The 20320-nt window shown below is 38.2% G+C and overlaps 1 protein-coding gene across 2 annotated transcripts in view; it reads right to left on the bottom strand.

Annotated features, from left to right (window-relative positions):
* LOC100676133 (cytochrome P450 2C19-like) overlaps positions 1-20320 on the bottom strand; it is a 38465-nt gene that overhangs the window by 12263 nt on the left and 5882 nt on the right. Inside the window, exons 5-7 of one of the 2 annotated variants that reach the window (XM_064269555.1) lie at positions 19471-19647; positions 14226-14367; positions 11091-11278 (exon numbers count right to left, since the gene is read on the bottom strand). In XM_064269555.1, the coding sequence (XP_064125625.1) occupies positions 11091-11278; positions 14226-14367; positions 19471-19647 (507 nt within the window). The remainder of the gene's footprint in view (positions 1-11090; positions 11279-14225; positions 14368-19470; positions 19648-20320) is intronic. The other variant, XM_064269556.1, reaches the window with a different exon arrangement.

Below are 20320 nucleotides of genomic sequence, written 5' to 3'. Positions count from 1 at the left end.
AAAAAAATTCATAGAATGCAATGACAATGAAAACACTTCCTATCAAAACCTCTGGGACACAGCAAAAGCAGTGCTCAGAGGTCAATTTATATTGATAAAGGCACACATACAAAAAGAAGAAAGAGCCAAAATCAGAGAACTGTCCCTACAACTTGAACAAATAGAAACTGAGCAACAAAAGAATCCATCAGGCACCAGAAGAAAACAAATAATAAAAATTAGAGCTGAACTATATGAATTAGAGAACAGAAAAACAATTGAAAGAATTAACAAAGCCAAAAGCTGTGTTCTTTGAAAAAATTAAAAAAATTGATAAACCATTGGCCAGACTGACTAAAGAAATACAGGAAAGGAAACAAATAACCTGAATAAGAAACGAGATGGGCCACATCACAAAAGACCCAACTGAAATTAAAAGAATCATATCAGATTATTATGAAAAATTGTACTCTAACAAAGTTGCAAACCTAGAAGAAATGGATGAATTCCTAGAAAAACACTACCTACCTAAACTGACACAATCAGAAGTAAAACAACTAAATAGACCCATAACAAAAAAAGAGATTGAAACGGTAATCAAAAAACTCCCAACAAAAAAAAAGCCCTGGCCCGGACGGCTTCACTGCAGAGTTCTACCAAACTTTCAGAGAAGAGTTAACACCACTACTACTAAAGGTATTTCAAAGCATAGAAAATGACGGAATACTACCTAACTCATTCTATGAAGCCACCATATCCCTGATACCAAAACCAGGTAAAGACATTACAAAAAAAGAAAATTACAGACCTATATCCCTCATGAACATAGATGCAAAACCCTCAACAAAATTCTAACCAAGAGAATTCAAAAACATATCAAAAAAAAATCCGCCACGACCAAGTGGGATTTATACCAGGTATGCAAGGCTGGTTTAATATTAGAAAAACCATTAAGGTAATCCACCATATAAATAAAACAAAAGACAAAAACCACATGATCTTATCAATTGATGCAGAAAAGGCATTTGACAAAGTCCAACACCCATTCATGATAAAAACTCTCAGCAAAATAGGAATTGAATGAAAATTCCTCAACATAATAAAGGGCATCTATGCAAAGCCAACAGCCAACATCACCCTAAATGGAGAGAGCCTGAAAGCATTTCCCTTGAGAACGGGAACCAGACAAGGATGCCCTTTATCACCGCTTTTAATCAACATTGTGCTAGAGGTCCTAGCCAGAGCAATTAGGCTAGACAAAGAAATAAAGGGCATCCTGATTGGCAAGGAGGAAGTAAAATTATCTCTATTTGCAGATGACATGATCTTATACACAGAAAACCCTAAGGAATCCTCAAGAAAACTACTGGAACTAATAGAAGAGTTTGGCAGAGTCTCAGGTTATAAGATAAACATACAAAAATCACTTGGATTCCTCTACATCAACAAAAAGAACATCGAAGAAGAAATAACCAAATCAATACCATTCACAGTAGCCCCCAAGAAGATAAAATACTTAGGAATAAATCTTACCAGAGATGTAAAAGACCTATACAAAGAAAACTACGAAGCACTACTGCAAGAAACTAAAAAGGACCTACTTAAGTGGAAAAACATACCCTGCTCATGGATAAGAAGTAAAAATCTCTATTCTACGAAAAGCCATCTATACATACAATGCACTTACGATCCAAATTCCAATGACATTTTTTAATGTGATGCAGAAACAAATCACCAACTTCATATGGAAGGGAAAGAAGCCCCAGATAAGTAAAGCATTACTGAAAAAGAAGAAGAAAGTGGGAGGTCTCACTCTACCTGATTTCAGAACCCATTATACAGCCACAGTAGTCAAAACAGCCTGGTACTGGTACAACAACAGGCACATAGACCAATGGAACAGAATTGAGAACCCAGATATAAATCCATCCATGTATGAGCAGCTGATATTTGACAAAGGACCAGTGTCAGTCAACTGGGGAAAAGATAGTCTTTTTAACAAATGGTGCTGGCATAACTGGATATCCATTTGCAAAAAAATGAAACAGGACCCATACCTCACACCATGCACAAAAACTAACTCCAAGTGGATCAAAGACCTAAACATAAAGACTAAAACGATAAAGATCATGGAAGAAAAAATAGGGACAACGTTAGGAGCCCTAATACAAGGCATAAACAGAATACAAAGTATTACCAAAAATGATGAAGAGAAATCAGGTAACTGGGAGCTCCTAAAAATCAAACACCTATGCTCATCTAAAGACTTCACCAAAAGAGTAAAAAGACCACCTACAGATTGGGAAAGAATTTTCAGTTATGACATCTCCGACCAGTGCCTGATCTCTAAAATCTATACGTTTCTGTCAAAACTCAACCACAAAAAGACAAACAACCCAATCAAGAAGTGGGCAAAGGATATGAACATGCACTTCACTAAAGAAGATATTCAGGCAGTTAACAGATACATGAGAAAATGCTCTCGATCATTAGCCATTAGAGAAATGCAAATTAAAACTACGATGAGATTCCATCTCACTCCAACGGAGCTGGCATTAATCCAAAAAACACAAAATAATAAATGTTGGAGAGGCTGCGGAGAGATTGGAACTCTCATACACTGCTGGTGGGAATGTAAAATGAATAGTACAACCACTTTGGAAATCTATCTGGCATTATCTTAAACAGTTAGAAATAGAACTACCATACAACCCAGAAATCCCACTCCTCGGAATATACCCTAGAGAAATAAGAGCCTTCACACGAACAGATATATGCACACCCATGTTTATTGCAGCACTGTTTACAATAGGAAAAAGATGGAAGCACCCAAGGTGTCCATCAACGGATGAATGGTTAAATAAATTGTGGTATATTCACACAATGGAATACTATGCATCGATAAAGAACAGTGACGAATCTGTGAAACATTTCATAACATGGAGGAACCTGGAAGGCATTATGCTGAGTGTAATAGTCAGAGGCAAAAGGACAAATATTGTATAAGACCACTATTATAAGATCTTGAGAAATAGTATAAACTGAGAAGAACACGTACTTTTGTGGTTACGAGGTGGGGAGGCAGGGAGGGTGGGAGAGGGTTATTTACTGATTAGTTAGTAGATAAGAACTACTTTAGGTGAAGGGAAGGACAATACTCAATACACGGAAGGTCAGCTCAAATGGACTGGACTAAAAGCAAAGAAGTTTCTGGGATAAACTGAATGCTTCAAAGGTCAGCGGAGCAAGGGCAGGGGTTTGGGGACTATGGCTTAAGGGGACTTCTATGTCAATTGACAAAATAATACTATTATGAAAACATTCTGCATCCCACTTTGAAATGTGGCGTCTGGGGTCTTAAATGCTAACAAGCGGCCATCTAAGATGCATCAATTGGTCTCAACCCACCTGGAGCAAAGGAGAATGAAGAACACCAAGGTCACACAATAACTATGAGCCCAAGAGACAGAAAGGGCCACATGAACTAGAGACTTACATCATCCTGAGGCTAGAAGAACTAGATGTTGCCCGGCCACAACCAATGACTGCCCTGACAGGGAGCACAACAGAGAACCTCTGAGGGAGCAGGAGATCAGTGGGATACGGACCCCAAATTCTCATAAAAAGACCAGACTTAATGGTCTGACTGAGACTAGAGGAATCCTGGCGGTCATGGTCCCCAAACCTTCTGTTGGCCCAGGACAGGAACCATTCCCAAAGACAACTCATCAGACATGGAAGGGACTGGACAATGGGTTGGAGAGAGATGCTGATGAAGAGTGAGCTACTTGTATCAGGTGGACACTTGAGACTGTGTTGGCATCTCCTGTCGGGAGGGGAGATAGGAGGGTAGAGAGGGTTAGAAACTGGCAAAATTGTCACGAAAGGAGAGACTGGAAGGGCTGACTCATTAGGGGGAGAGTAAGTGGGAGTATGGAGTAAGGTGTATATAAGCTTATATGTGACAGACTGACTTGATTTGTAAACATTCATTTAAAGCTCAATAAAAATTATTAAAAAAAGAGCAGGAGTGGCAATATTAATTTCTGACAAAATACACTTCAAAGTTAAATCCATCAAAAAGCATAAGGAAGGATACTATGTGATGACTAAAGGGACAATGTACCAAGAAAATATAACCATATTAAATATTGATGCACCCAATGACAGGGCTGCAAGATACATAAAACAAACTCTATCGGCATTGAAAAGTGAGATAGGCAGCTCCACAACAACAGTAGGAGACTTCAACACACAACTTTTGGTGAAGGACAGACACCCAGAAAGAAGCTCAATAAAGACACAGAAGATCTAAATGCCACCATCAACCAACTTGACCTCATAGACATATACAGAACACTCCACCCAACAGCAACCAAGTATACTTTCTTTTCTAGTGCACATGGAACATTCCCTAAAATAGACCACAGATTAGGTCATAAAGCAAGCCTTAGCAGAATCCAAAACATTGAAATATTACAAAGCATCTTCTCTGACCATAAGGCCATAAAAGTGGAAATCAATAACAGAAAATGCAGAGAAAAGAAATCAAACACTTGGAAACTGAACAATACCCTTATCAAAAAGGACTGGATTATAGAAGACATTAAGTATGGAATAAAGAAAGTCATAGAATCTAATGAAAACACTTCCTATCAGAACCTTTGGGACACAGCAAAAGCAGTGCTCGGAGGCAAATTTATATCAATAAATGCACACGTACAAAAAGAAGAAAGGGCCAAAATCAAAGAATTATCCCTACAGTTGAACAAATAGAAAGAGAGCAACAAAAGAAACCCTCGGGCACCAGAAGAAAACAAATAACAACAAAAAAAAATAACAAAATATCAAAAACTAGAGCAGAACTAAATGAAAAAGAAAACAGAAGAACAATTGAAAGAATTAACAGGACCAAAAGCTGGTTCTTTGAAAAAATCAATAAAAATGATAAACCACTGCCCAAACTGACAAAAGAAAAACAAGAGAGGAAGCAAATAACCCAAATAAGAAATAAGATGGACAATATTACAACAGACCCAACTGAAATTAAAAGAATCATATCAGATTACTATGAGGAATTGTACTGTAACGAATTTGAAAACCTAGAAGAAATGGATGTTTTCCTAGAAACGCACTACCTGCCTAAACTAACACAAACAGAGGTAGAACAACTAAATAGACACATAACAAAGAAGAGATTGAAAAGGTAATCAAAAAACTCTCAACAAAAAGAAGCCCTGGCACAGACGGCTTCACTGCAGAGTTCTACCAAACTTTCAGAGAAGAATTAACACCACTACTAGTAAAGGTATTTCAGAGCATAGAAAAGAACGGAATACTGCCAAACTCATTCTATGAAGCCACTATATCCCTGATACCAAAACCAGGTAAAGACACCACAAGAAAAGAAAATTATAGACCTATATCTTTCATAAACTTAGAAGCAAAAATTCCTCGACAAAATTCCAGCCAATAGAATTCAACAGCATATCAAAAAAATAATTCACCATGACAAAGTGGGTTTCATACCAGGTATACAGGGATGGTTCAACCTTAGAAAAAACAATGTAATCCATCACACAAATAAAACAGAAGACAAGAATCACATGCTTTTATCAATTGATGCAGAAAAGGCATTTGACAAAGTTCAACACCCATTCATGGAAAAACTCACCAAAATAAGAATAAAAGGAAAATTCCTCAACATAATAAAGGTCATTTATACAAAGCCAACAGCCAACATCACCCTAAATGGAGAGAGCCTGAAAGCATTCCCCCTGAGATCAGGAACCAGACAAGGATGCCCTTTATCACCACTTTTATTCAACATTGTGCTGAAGGTTCTAGCCAGAGCAATGAGGCAAGATAAATAAATAAAGCGCATCCAGATTGGCAGGAAGAAGTCAAAGTATTTCTATTTGCAGATGACATGATCTTATACACAGAAAACCCTAAAGAATCCTCAAGAAAACTACTGAAACTAATAAAAGAGTTCAGCAGAGTATCAGGATACAAGATAAACATACAAAAAGCAGTTGGATTCCTCTACAACAACAAAAAGAACATTGAAGAGGAAAACACCAAATCAATACCATTTACAATAGCCCCCAGAAGATAAAATACTTAGGAATAAATCTTACCAGAGATATAAAAGACTTATACAAAGAAAACTACAATACACTTCTGCAAGAAACCAAAAGAGACCTACATAAGTGGAAAAACAAAACATGCTCATGGATAGGAAGACTTAACATTATAAAAATGTCTATTCTACCAAAAGCAATCTATACATTTAATGCAATTCTGATCCAAATTCCAACGACATTCTTTAATGAGATGGAGAAACAAATCACCAACTTCATATGGAAGGGAAAGAGGCCTCGGATAAGTAAGGCATTACTGAAAAAGAAGAACAAAGTGGGAGACCTTACTCCACCAGATTTTAGAACCTATTATACCACCACAGTAGTCAAAACAGCCTGGTACTAGTACAACAACAGATACATAGACCAATGGAACAGAATCGAGAATCCAAACATAAATCCATCCACATATGAGCAGTTGATATTTGACAAAGGCCCAAAAACAGTTAAATGGGGAAAAGAACAGTCTTTTTAACAAATGGTGCTGGCATAACTCGATATCCATCTGTAAAAAAAAAAAAAAATGAAACAAGACCCATACCTCACTCATGCACAAAAAAGAGCTCAAAATGGATCAAAGACCTAAATATAAAATCTAAAATGATAAAGGTCATGGAAGAAAAAAATAGGAACAACACTAGGAGCCCTAATATATGGCATAAACTGTATATGAAACATTACTAACAATACAGAAGAGCCATCAGATAACTAGGAGCTCCTAAAAATCAAACACTTATGCTCACCCAAACACTTACTTCACCAAAAAAGTAAAAAGACTACCTACAGACTGGGAAAAAGTTTTTAGCTATGACATTTCTGATCAGCGCCTGATCTCTAAAATCTACATGATACTGCAAAAACTCAACTGCAAAAAGACAAATAACCCAATTAAAAAAATGGGCAAAAGATAAGAACAGAAGACATTCAGGCAGCTAACAGATACATAAGGAAATGCTCACGATCATTAGCCATTAGAGAAACGCAAACCAAAACTACAAAGAGATTTCATCTCATTCCAGCAAAGCTGGCATTAATCTAAAAAACACGAAATAATAAATGTTGGCAATGCTGGGGAGAGATTGGAACACTTATACACTGCTGGTGGGAATGTCAAATGGTACAACCACTTTGGAAATCGATTTGGCACTTCCTTAAAAAGCTAGAAATAGAACTACCATATGATCCAGCAATCCCACTCCTTGGAATATATCCTAGAGAAATAAGAGCCTTTACACGAACAGATATATGCACACCCATGTTCATTGCAGCACTGTTTACAATAGCAAAAAACATGAAAGCAACCAAGGTGCCCGTCAGTGGATGAATGGAGAAATAAATTATGGTATATTCACACAATGGAATACTACGCATCGATAAAGAACAGTGAGGAATCTGTGAAACATTTCATAACATGGAGGAACCTGGAAGGCATTATGCTGAGCGAAATTAGTCAGTTGCAAAAGGACAAATATTGTATAAGACCACTATTATAAGAACTTGAGAAATAGTTTAAACTGAGAAGAAAACATTCTTTTGTGGTTACGAGGCGGGGAAGGGGGAGGGTGAGAGAGGGTTATTCACTAACTAGATAGGAGATGAGAACTACTTTAGGTGAAGGGAAAGACAACACACAATACAGGCGAGGTCAGCACAACTGGACTAAACCAAAAGCAGTTTCCTGAATAAACTCAATGCTTCAAAGGCCAGCATAGCAGGGGCAGAGGTTTGGGGACCATAGTTTCAGGGAACATCTAAATCGATTGGCATCATAAAATCTATTAACAAAACATTCTGCATCCCACTTTGAAGAGTGGTGTCTGAGGTCTTAAACGCTAGCAAGTGGCCATCTAAGATGCATCAATGAGTCTCAGCGCACCTGGATCAAAGACGAATGAAGAACACCAAGCATACAAGGTAATTACGAGCCCAAGAGACAGAAAGGGCCGTATAAACCAGAGACTACATCATCCTGAGACCAGAAGAACTAGATGGTGCCCGGCTACAACAGATGACTGCCCTGACAGGGAACACAACAGAGAACCCCTGAGGGAGCAGGAGAGCAGTGGGATGCAGACCCCAAATCCTTAGTCAGACTCATTGGTCTGACTGAGACTAGAAGGACCCCGGTGGTCATGGCCCTCAGACCGTCTGTTGGCCCAGGACAGGAACCATTCCTGAAGCCAACTCTTCAGACTTGGATTGGACTGAACAATGGGTTGGAGAGGGATGCTGGTGAGGAGTGAGCTTCTTGGAACAGGTGGACGCTTGAGACAATGTTGGCATCTCCTGCCCGGAGGGGAGATGAGAGGGTAGAGGGGGTTAGAAGCTGGTGAAATGGACACAAAAAGAGAGAGTGGAGGGAGGGAGCAGGCTGTCTCATTAGGGGGAGAGTAATTGGGAGTATGTAGCTAGGTGTATATGGGTTTTCGTGTGAGAGGCTGACTTGATTTGTAAACTTTCACTTAAAGCACAATAAAAATTATAAAAAAAAAATTATTCAGGTGAAATTCATACAATATAAATTAACAATTTTAAAGTCAACAGTTCAGTGGCATTTAGTACAGTCACAATGTTGTGCAACCACTGCCTCTAACTAGTTCAATAACATCTCCTTCGCTCCTAAGGAAGTCCCTACCACTAAGTTTATCCCCATTATCAGCCCCCCCCAGCCCTAGTCAACCACCAATCTGTGTTCTGTCTGTATGGATTTCTCTTTTACAGATATTTCACATAAATGAAATAATATGACATGTAGTCTTTGGTGTCTGGCTTCTCATCAAATGTTTTGTAGTTCATTGCTGGTGTGTAGAAACACAACTGATTTTTTCCAATTGATTTTGTATGTTACAATTAGCTTTAGAAGCTATTTTATGGATTCTTTGGAATCTTGTATATATAAGATCATGTGATCTGAGACTACACATAGGTATTGAAACCTTACCAAATTCAAAAGTCTCCCCTACCCCACATAGAGTTTTTAGTTATCTTAGTTTATGATAATAGCAGAATGCACTAGCTTCAAGTGAGATGGAGTAGCTTGAGTATACAAGTAGACATCATGTGTTAGAAGGCACTGGAAAGCTGCTGAGACACTTATTGGTCTAAAGATTCCGGAGAAAGAAGAATCTAAGAGGGGTAAGTTGAGAGCTACAGTCCATTCTGAGCTGAGTTTATTTGTTGGTTCTGAATGAGGGTAGGAGCTGTTACATCATTCTGTCTGCCTAGTGAAGGAGGGATGAACCTTTTCTGGAAGCAGTTAAACATCATCTGAGGCTCTGCATGTTTTCACTTCTAATATCTGGCACTTAACAAAAAAAGTATTAGGCATTCCAGAAAACAGAAACAAGTGGCCACAGAAAGAAGACAGAGGAAGGGAATAGGCAAATAAAAAGTAGACTCAACATTACCTTGTTACCAGAAACATGACCAGAATTCTTCAGGAAGAGTATTTGTAGACCAATCTCTTTTATGATTTTAAATACAAAAGTCCTGAACAAAATGAAGCAAATGAAATGCAGCTTGTGTCTATATGAATATATAAAATATAGTATATAACAGTGGGGACAGAGCAGCCAAAATTTGTGGTAATATCAGTAGATGCAGTTAATACATTTGATAAAATTGTATACATATTCATGACAAATATACAAAGACAGGGGAAGACAGAGAACTTCCTTAATTTGATAAAGAGTATCTATGAAAATACACATAAAGCTTCAGTCTCAGTGGTTTGATGCTAACTGCTCAGCCCTGCCTGGAGATCAGAAATGAATCAAGGATGCTCCCTGTCACCAATTCTATTCAATACTATCCTGGGCTTCGTGGCAAGTGCCATGATGCAATAGAGAGAAATGGAAGTCATGAGAATAAGAAAATAAAAATGAAACAAATAATCATCAAGATTATAGGATTTTATATATATGATTATGCTTTTTGTGTGCTGTCCAGTCAACTCTGATTTGTAGCAACCCCATAGGACGGAGTAGACTTGACCCATGGGGTTTCCTAGGCTGTAATATTTACAGGGAGGTCCCAATAGTGCAGGGGTTAAGAGCTCCGCTGCTAACCAAAAGGCCGGCAGTTGGGATCCACCAGCTGCCCCTTGGAATCCCTATGGGGCTGTTGTGCTCTGTCCTATAGGTCGCTATGAGTCAGAATTCACTCGAGGGTAATGAGTTTAAAAGGAGCAGGTCACCAGATCTTTTCTTCCTCAGAGCTATCGGTGGGTTCAAACCACTGACCTTTTGGTTAGCAGCCGAGCATTTAACTATTCCATCACCAGGGCTCCTATTTCGTACATAGACATTCCAAATGAATCCACAAGCAAATTATTTGCAGTGATAAAGGAATTTAACAAGGTTGCTAAGCATGAGCTCATCAAAATAATAAAATCAGTTGTACTTCCATTTACTTTGACCAAAAAATACTGTATGAAATCTATTATACAACTTATAATACATTAAAAATATTAATTCCTTAAGATAAACCGAACAAAAGTTGTGCAAGCCACTGTACTAAAAACAAAGCATTACTGAGAAAACTAAAGAAAGCACAGATTGGCAGCATATGCCATATTCATGAACTGAAAGATTCAACATGTCAAGATGTCAATTTTTTCCAAGTTGATGTATAGATTCAATGTGACCCTAATAAAAATCTCAGCAGGTGGTTTGGGAAATAGACAAATTGATACAAAAATATATTTGCAAATGTAACAGCTAAGAGAAATCTAAACAATCTTAAAGAAGCAGAGCAAATTTAAGACTTACGCTGCCTGGTATCAAGGCCTGTAATAAAGCTTTGCAGTCCCAGACTGGACACAACACAACATAAAATCCATCAACCCACTCTTGTAATTTTTGCAGTTTTTTTACCCTAAGTTTTTTAAGTTGGTAGAGGATTGGAATCATACTGTGAACATGGGGACTTCAAGGCACTGAGGTGCAGTGTAGGAGAAACAAATCTTACCTTGGGGATGATGTAGTCCCTGAATTTAATGTCACGGGTCACTGCATGGGGCAGGCTCAGGGGGATGAGGTCAATGTATCTCAGGATCTCATGTATTACAGCATTCGTGTAGGGCATGCTGCCCCTGTCCTGCACGCAGGGGCTCCGGTGTCGGCCAATCACACGGTCAATCTCTTCCTGGACTTTAGCTGAGAAGACATAAGAACTGATGAAAAGGATAAAATCAAGACACTTGCCATAGCAATTCAGCATTACACGAAGCATTATGAAATTGTCCCAATATCATTATAAACATAAATTATATGCCCAGAAGTACACCTAGACAGAAAGAGAATTGCTACAACGTAGACACATATACCACCACCTGTCAGTTAGTTGCACTGTGATGGTTTTTGTGTTGCTATGATGCTGGAAGCTATGCCACCAGTACTTCAAATGCCAGCAGGGTCAGCCATGGTGGACAGGTTTCGGCAGACCTTCCAGATAAAGATACACTGGGGAGGAAAGCGTGGTGATCTATTTCTAAAAATTAGATATTGAACCCCTTGAATTATAATAACAAATTGTCCAATATAGTGCTGGAACATCAGGCCCCTAGGTTGAAAGGTACTCAAAATACATAGCGGCTGCAAAAATGGACTCAAGTATACCAACAATCATGAAGATAGTGCAGGATCTGATGATGTTTTATTCTGTTGTACATGGAGTCACCATAAGTCAGAATCAACTTGATGACAGTTAACAACAATAACAGACACATGTGCTGTCTTATAAGCTAGGCCTTAAGACAAATATGTGCATGCCTATATACTAGCATACAAAGTAACTAATATGAATAGAAATTATAAAATGCTTCAAAATATAATCTAATAGCACAAAATTAACTCAAAAATTACTGTCCCTGCAAAAAGATAAACAGGAATCAAATATTAATTTAAATCAAAATAATATATAGTGTTAAATATTAAATTCTACTAGAAGATCTGTATGTGTGTGTGCGTGTGTGTTTGGGTCTGTGCAATTTGCCATAGTACGCTTTCTCATCCCCTACTCCCAAAGGCAGCCACTTTGAACCATCTGGCAATTTCTTCTGAAATTTATATACATATTTCCAATCAATGATTCTTTTTCCATTCCCATTTTCTGATGTGTCCTTTTTTAGACAATATCTAATGACTACCATGGTTTCAGAACAGGATGTGGAATAAGGGATATCATTGCTGATGACAGATAAATCTTGCCCGACAGCAGACAATACCAGAAATGTGTTTACCTCTGTTTTATTGACTACACAAAGGTTTTTGACTGTGTGAATCATAAGAAATTATGGGTAACATTGCAAAGAATGGGAATTCCGGAGCACTTAATTGTGCTCAGGCAGAAACTATATATAGACCAAGAGGCAGCCATTCAAACAGAATAAGGAGATACTGCGTGGTTTAAAATCAGGAAAGGTTTGTGTCATGCTTGTATCTTTTCACCATAATTATTCAATCTGTATGCTGCACAAACGATCTGAGAAGCTGAACTACATGTAGAAGCATGAAGCAGCAGGATTGGAGGAAGACTCATTAACAACCTATGATGGACAAATGACACAACCTTGCTTGCTGAAAATGAAGAAGACATGAAGCACTTACTGATGAAGATCAAAGACTATTGCCGTATAGATTACATCTCAACATAAAGAAATCAAAAATCTTCACAGCTAGACCAATGAGCAACATCATGATAAATGGAGAAAATAATTAAGTTGTCAAGGATTTCATTTTACTTGGATCCACAATCAACACCCATGGAAGCAGCAGTCAAGAAATTGAACAATGTACTGCATCGGACAAATCTGCTGCAAAAGACCTCTTTAAACTGTTGAAAAGCAAAGATGTCACCTTGAGAACTAAGATGCCCCTGATCCAAGTCATGGTGTTTTCAGTAGTCTCATATGCATGCAAGAGCGGAACACTGAATAGGGAAGACCCAAGAAGAATTGATGCTTTTGAATTTTGGTGTTGGCGAAGAATACCACATACCCATGGACTGCCAGAGGAACAAACAAAACTGTCTTGGAAGAAGTACGACCAGCATGCTCCTTAGATGGGAGGATGGTGAGACTTCATATTAACTACCCTGGACATATTATCAGGAAGGAACAGTTCCTGGAGAAGGTTGTCATGCTTGGTAAAGTAGAGGGTCAGTGAAAAAGAGGAAGACGCTCAATGATATGGATTGACACAGTGGCCGCAACAATGGACTCAAACATAGCAAGGATTGTGAGGATGACATAGGACCAGATGGTGTTTTGTTTTGTTGTACACAGGGTTGCTATGAGTCGAAACTGACTCTACGGCACATAACAACAACAAACAGGTATGGGAGTTGAGAATTTACAAGTTCATCTTACCCCAATAAAAGAGATATGCACACACAAGCATGCACGCACACGCACACACATATGCACATGTGCTCATACATAATTTTCTCACTCATTTTCTACATTACATTGATATGGACATTTTTAGTTATATCAATACTTTTTACATCATTATGGCTACATAAATATTGTTTTCTGTTATGATAACTATGCATATATTTCATTTTTATATGCTCTTTGATTTAAAAGTGTCTTTATTTCATTACTAATTTCTTAGGTGCAAATTTAAAATGATTTTCAGATGCTCAGGAAAGCATAGATGTTTGAAACTCCTAATAATGATCTCCTAATTACCACAATTACTGGGAAACCTCAGGTAATTGATCACTTTCCCTTTGTTCTTGCTGTCTTCCTTCACACCTGCTTTATCTACCCAGTCCATTTTGAACTGGTTGTTTTCTAGGCCTGGTGCCCTGTAACTTTCCTGAAACTTTCCTGCCTGAAATCCTTCCCATGGAATCCTGACACTGCACCAGAGCTTCATCATGTTTACTACTGCCCACACTGGCCTTCTCTCAGTCACCCTCCCCTACTGTGCAAAGTTGTCTTGTTGTTTTTAGTTCATCACATTTGGTCAAATTACACCTGGTGGCACAGAAATTTAAATAATAAGGCTTGTCTAAGCGAAAAAATGAAGGAAAACACTAGCTGTGTCTTGCCAACTTCTTTTCTAAATTTCACCTACCCATCATACGTAGTAATACCTGTGACCTCCGGGTGCTTTAGCAGAAGCAGGAGTCCATATCTCAGGGTGGTGCTTGTTGTCTCTGTCCCAGCTCCAAACAGATCAGCTATTGTAGCTAACAAGTTTTCAGTAATAAATTCAGATTGTTGATTGTGCTTTTCCTAGGAATGATTTGACACAACGTTGACAAATTAGTTTCCCAGAATGTTAAATTGCAATGCATCCAAAACAACTCAGGTTGTTCTAAAGTTAAGTGAACTTGGAAACCGAACAGTATAGTTTTAAAAAAATAAAATAGTAAAATAGTATGTGGTATGACAGAGACTGTATCCCTTTATCATTCCTGACAAAAAAAAAAAAAATTCATTTCCCAGCCTCTTTTTGCAGTTAGGGTAACCCTGATGGCATAGTGGTTTAAGTGCTACAGCTGCTAACCAAAGGTTCGGCAGTTCAAATCTGCCAGGTGCTCCTTGGAAATTCTATGGGCAGCTCTACTCTGTCCTGTAAGGTCACTATGAGTCAGAATCTACTCAATGGCAAGGGGGTGGGGGGGTTGCAGTTATGTGGGCCATAGAACACTGTTTTTGCTAGTGAGATATAAGCAAAAGCCTACTGGTACCAATTCTTCTCTTTCCCACTTCTTACTCAAAATCCAGATGTGCAGGTAGAAGTTGGGCAAACATCATCTTGGTACATGAGTATGTAAGCAGGAAAATAAAGGCCTATATCTATACTATATATATACTAAGTTTGGTGCAGGAAAATGGAAGACTCTTGACATCTTGATGCTTCAGAGGTATCATACTGGCCTGGCCTGCCCAACGTGAGACTCCTTGTAAGATAAACCCACTATATGTTTATCATTGTTATTTGGGTTTCCTTTTATTTGTAGACAAAACACAATCTTAATTGATAGAGATGACTAACTTGGGGCCATTTCATGAAGGATATAAGCCTGAATCAAGAGTTTAGAATTCTCTTCTGTTAAAGTACTTATATGGACTCAGTATTGCTTGAAAACTCACCATCAAGTTTAAACTATTTGACAGCTTATATGGCAGCACAGCCTAGAATGAATTATTGGGAAAGGAATGGATTCACAAAGACAAGATGGACGGCACTATTGCATTCCAGATGCAATACAATAGGCAACTTGGTCTGGTGAACAACTGCAGAAATGGACAGGAATATACAAATTAAAGAGACATAACAAACATGAAGACTGAGAGCTAAAACATTAACTGCCCGTAAAGGGGTAAGGAGAGAGTGGGGAAAATGCAGATGCAGAAACTAAGGGACTAACTGAATGGAGCTCTCATGAATTGGAAGTTGGAAGAGGAAAAGCACTTGACAAGAACAACTAAAGTTGGTTTAGGGCTAGGAATGATGGGATACTGAACAGACAATAAAAAAGGTGCATATTGAAATACTGACTGAGGGAGTCATTAACATATCTAAAAAAAAAACTCTTCTCCTAACCAGTACACTAGGCCAGCATTATTTTAATGAGGCTCTCATACACTCCAGGTAAGGCATGGCAAGTCTAACATTATGCAATTAATCCCATTAGGACTGACATAACCCTATCAATGAGTGTACATACTAGACAAATCTAGTCACCTCCCTTGGTAACATTAACTTCATTGTTTTCTAACGTCATCAACTCATAATTACTCTAAAGCCAAGAAAGAGACCAGAGTACTTATAAACTGATCTTAATATCATTATTCAAGCGTGGTGATGTTTGCATAGCCTGTCAAAATTAAGATAGATTATACAAAACTTTGTTAAAAGATACTAAAGACCACCTACTTAAGTGGAAAGACATTTCATGTTCATGGATCATAACACTTAATATTGTTAACATGGCATTACTCCCACACTGTTATTGTTGTTAGGTGCTGTTGAGTCAGTTCCAACTCATAGAGACCGCATGTACAATGTAACGAAACACTGCCGGGTCCTGTGCCAGCGTCACAATTGTTGCTATGCTTGAGCTCATTGTTGCAACCACTGGGTCAATCATATCATTGAGGGTCTTCCTCTTTTTCTATGGCCCTCTACTTTACCAAGCATGATGTCCTTCTCCAGGGACTGATCCCTTCTGACAACATGTCCAAAGTATGTGAGTCGCAGTCTCACCATCCTTGCTTCTAAGGAGCATTCTGGTTGTACTTCTTCCAAGGCAGATTTGTTCCTTCTTTTAGCAGTCCATGGTATATTCAATATTCTTTGCCAACACCACAATTCAAAGGCATCAATTCTTCTGTGGTCTTCCTTATTCATTGTCCAGCTTTCACATGCATATGAGGCTATTGAAAACCCTATGGCTTGAGTCAGGCCCACCTTAGTCCTCAAGGTGACATCTTTGCCTTTCAACAGTTTAAAGAGGTCTTTTGCAGCTGATTCTCCCAAAGCAATGTACCTCTTGGTTTCTCGACTGCTGCTTCCATGGATATTGATTGTGGATCCAAGTAAAATGAAATCCTTGACAACTTAATTATTTTCTCCATTTATCATGATGTTGCTTATTGGTCCAGTTGTGAGGACTTATATTTCTTTAAGCTGAGGTGTAATCCATATTGAAAGTGGTGGTCCTTGATCTTCATCAGTAAGTACTTCAAGTCCTCTTCACTTTCAGCAAGCAAGGTTGTGTCATCTGCATAATGTGGATTGTTAATGAGTCTTCCTCCAACCCTGATGCCCCATTCTTCTTCATATAGTCCGGCTTCTCAGATTATTTGTTCAGCATGTATTGAATAGGTATAGTGAAAGGATACAACCCTGACCCACACCTTTCCTGACTTTAAACCATGCAACATCCCTTCGTTCTGTTCAAACGACTGTCTCCTGATTCATGTATGGATTCTTCATGACACAACTAAGTGTTCTGCAATTCCCATTCTCTGCAATGTTATCCACACTAGATCTACAGATTTAATGAGACCCCTAACAAGATCCAAACTGTCTTCTTCTGCAGAAATTGATACATTTATCCTAAAATTCATAGGCCTAGGAAGGTTTGGAGAAAATGCTGTATGTGGTTTCTTTCATATCGATGAAAGTATTCTGAAGTTGATGGTGATTATGGCTGCACAATTCCAAATAAACTAAAAGCCTTTACATTAAATACTTTTAAATGGGTGAATTGTGTGATATGTAAATTGTATCTCAATTTAGGTTTAACAAAAAAAATCTAGACTCTAAATATAATAGTGAGGCCATGAAAAACAATGCTATTTTTAAATATTGCATTGAGGTAATTGTTGTTGTTAGTTGCTCTTCAGTCGGCTCTGACTCATGGTTACCTTGTAATTGAAATACCACAGACGTAAAAGCCCTCCTTAACCTGGGATAACTAAAGAGGTTTCAAAATATTAAAGAATCTGCTATAAATGTGAGCAAAATACCAAGAACTCATGTAGGCACATTGGTAAAAATCATACAGGTGTAATTCATGTGGACACTTCTAAGAAAATGTCCACATCTTGAATCAGATTCTCAAAATAACTGGATCACAGGGAAGGATAAGAATCATTGCCCTAGCTGCAGCAAAAGCTGACCCAAAAACCAAACCAACCCACTGCCGTCAAGTCGATTCCAACTCATAGCGACCCTATAGGACAGAGTAGAACTGCCCCAGAAAGTTTCCAAGGAGAGCCTGGTGGATTTGAACTGCCAACCTCTTGGTTAGCAGCCGTAGCACTTAACCACTATGCCACCAGGGTTTCAGAAGGCTGACAGAGGACGTGATTTTCTTCTTCTCTCCCCCAGTGTCTTCAAACCGTTCCACCTCCTTCACTGCATTCCATCTGGAACATATGATTTAAGCTGTCCAGGTCAAAATCCATGGATAGTTATTCAAATGGTACCTCCTTCAGTATTTTACTCCTTCCCATTTTGGACTACTAACTGATTTCTCTTTTCTGTACTGTGCTGAAAAAAGTGGCCTCCAAGGAAGGGATCTCCTTCTGCAGAGTAAACACTTTTCAGAGTGTTCTGGATTCTACCTCTCCCCATTTCAGTGAGAACCTTGTAGCTACACACATGTCTTTATGCCATCTATGTTACTCTTCTTACACAGATTTTCATCTTGATCTTATCATTGTTCAAATTCAACATCCATATCATTATCTCTTTGCTAAACTTGTCAAATATGACACCCTATCTCATGACTGAAATTTCCCATACAAGCGCTTGTAATTTGGCTGCCATCCTCCTCTCTCTACTAAAACCACACTCTATAAAAAATATGTATATATGTTTTTTCTCTGTAGGACTCCTTTAACACAAACTCTTAACCAAATTCACAGGCTTTTCCAAGTACAACATTCTTCACTTCTTTATTTTATTTGATTCATTTCTTCTAAAATGTTGCTGCTTCTTTGACTTCCATGGCACTGCCTCATTGATTCTCTTCCTAGATCTCTGAGAACATGACAAAACGGATGACTTTGGTTTTATTGCAGATGCCTCTGCAAGTGAAAGGCTCACACACATTGAGACCAAGTCTAAATAAAGGAAAAATCTCCCAGATGGTGCTTGAGCTCCCTTCTCATCATATAGAGTACTCTGAAGATACCAGGATAATTTCCCTAATAATTATCTGTTCCATCCTGTTGTAACTCATAATTTACCTACTTGATCAGATCAAAACTTTCCGTGCCAGCATATATGTTTACAGCTTACCTGAAAGACACCAACATCCAATTCCCTGCCTGTCCAAATTCATGTTTGGAAACAGTTAAGGCTTTGCTCTTCCACCCCCCTTATGTCTTTGACACCACATACTTCTCATACCCTGAACACACCATTCAACCCATCTGTAATGCCCTTTCATGTCCCTCACTGAAAATATATTAAGATCTACACCAAACCTCAGCAGATGCAGAAAGTTTACCTAGGTCAAGCCTTTCCTTCTCACTGTGGGCAATGATCATTGGCATCTTCATTTGGTGGCATGATATTTCCTATATTTTAGCTTGTTTGTAATCAATTTTATTTCACCTGAGGCGTGCATTCTGTTTCTCTTCAGGTTGGTTAGTAGTACCTAAAGAATAGGGTCTATGTACTCTAATTATTTACCAATTCAATTTTAAATTATTCCATGATGTTTAGTGCGAATCGATTCACACATATGTACTAAAAGTGCTTGTCAAGCATTTCTTGTCGGACCATTTAATCATCCTAGTAAGTACGGAACTATGCAATGAACCACAAAATGCACAACCAAACAAATAACTGAGCAGCCTCTCACACCTTACCTGTTCCATTTTGATCAGAAAACAGTCAATGTAGTCTCGAGGATTGTTAACATCCAAGGATTCTTGGTGTTCTTTCACTTTCCCCAAAATATAACTTTTTAAAAAAATAGCATTATTAAATAATTTGTTATGAATCCCTGGGAAATAATCAAGGAGCATGGGGAATATATTACACATCTGCAAGAGAAAAAAATCATTTATTAAATAAATATCTTTTAATGGAGACATACATATGATACACCAACTCCTCATTAAAACTGAAGCTATAAAGATGAATAGAAAATGGTCACCATCTGGTGGGAGAGCTTCTTACTGCACGTATAAAGTAATTCTCTGTGCCTATTCAAAAGATTCAAGGGAGAACACTAACCAAATGATCAAAGATGATAATCACCTCTGATACTTATACATTATTCCTAGAGTATAAAAGAATCTTTATATCAAGCCTCTCATTTTTTATATCAATTCTTTTCTACAACCTTGAAATACAAATGGCATCAATTACTGTGATTCACATCTTGTGGATGAGGACAGAGGAGGTTAAAGAAGTCTGAGCAACCTGATTGATACATAGCACAAAGCTAGTTATAGCTGCTTCTACTTCTATCAAGCTGACTCAGAAATAGAACCAGGGTTTTAGAACTGGGAGCAGCTTGAAGATACCATGAAACCCAACTCAACATTTTGTGGATAAATACCTGTGCACCAGGGCAGCTAAGTGAGTTGTCTTAGATCATACAGTTATCATCTAGGCAGGGTACAGGACATGCCAGCTAACCACAGGATAAAATTGTAATGATTGTTGATGGTTTACACCCTGTAAACTGCAATTATTTTGTCATCTAGGATC

The sequence above is a fragment of the Loxodonta africana genome, chromosome 16, assembly GCF_030014295.1.
Source record: "Loxodonta africana isolate mLoxAfr1 chromosome 16, mLoxAfr1.hap2, whole genome shotgun sequence".
In the NCBI taxonomy this organism is placed as follows: Eukaryota; Metazoa; Chordata; class Mammalia; order Proboscidea; family Elephantidae; genus Loxodonta; species Loxodonta africana.
Note: the sequence above shows the minus strand (reverse complement) of the source record. Positions and strands in the feature narration are given on the sequence as shown.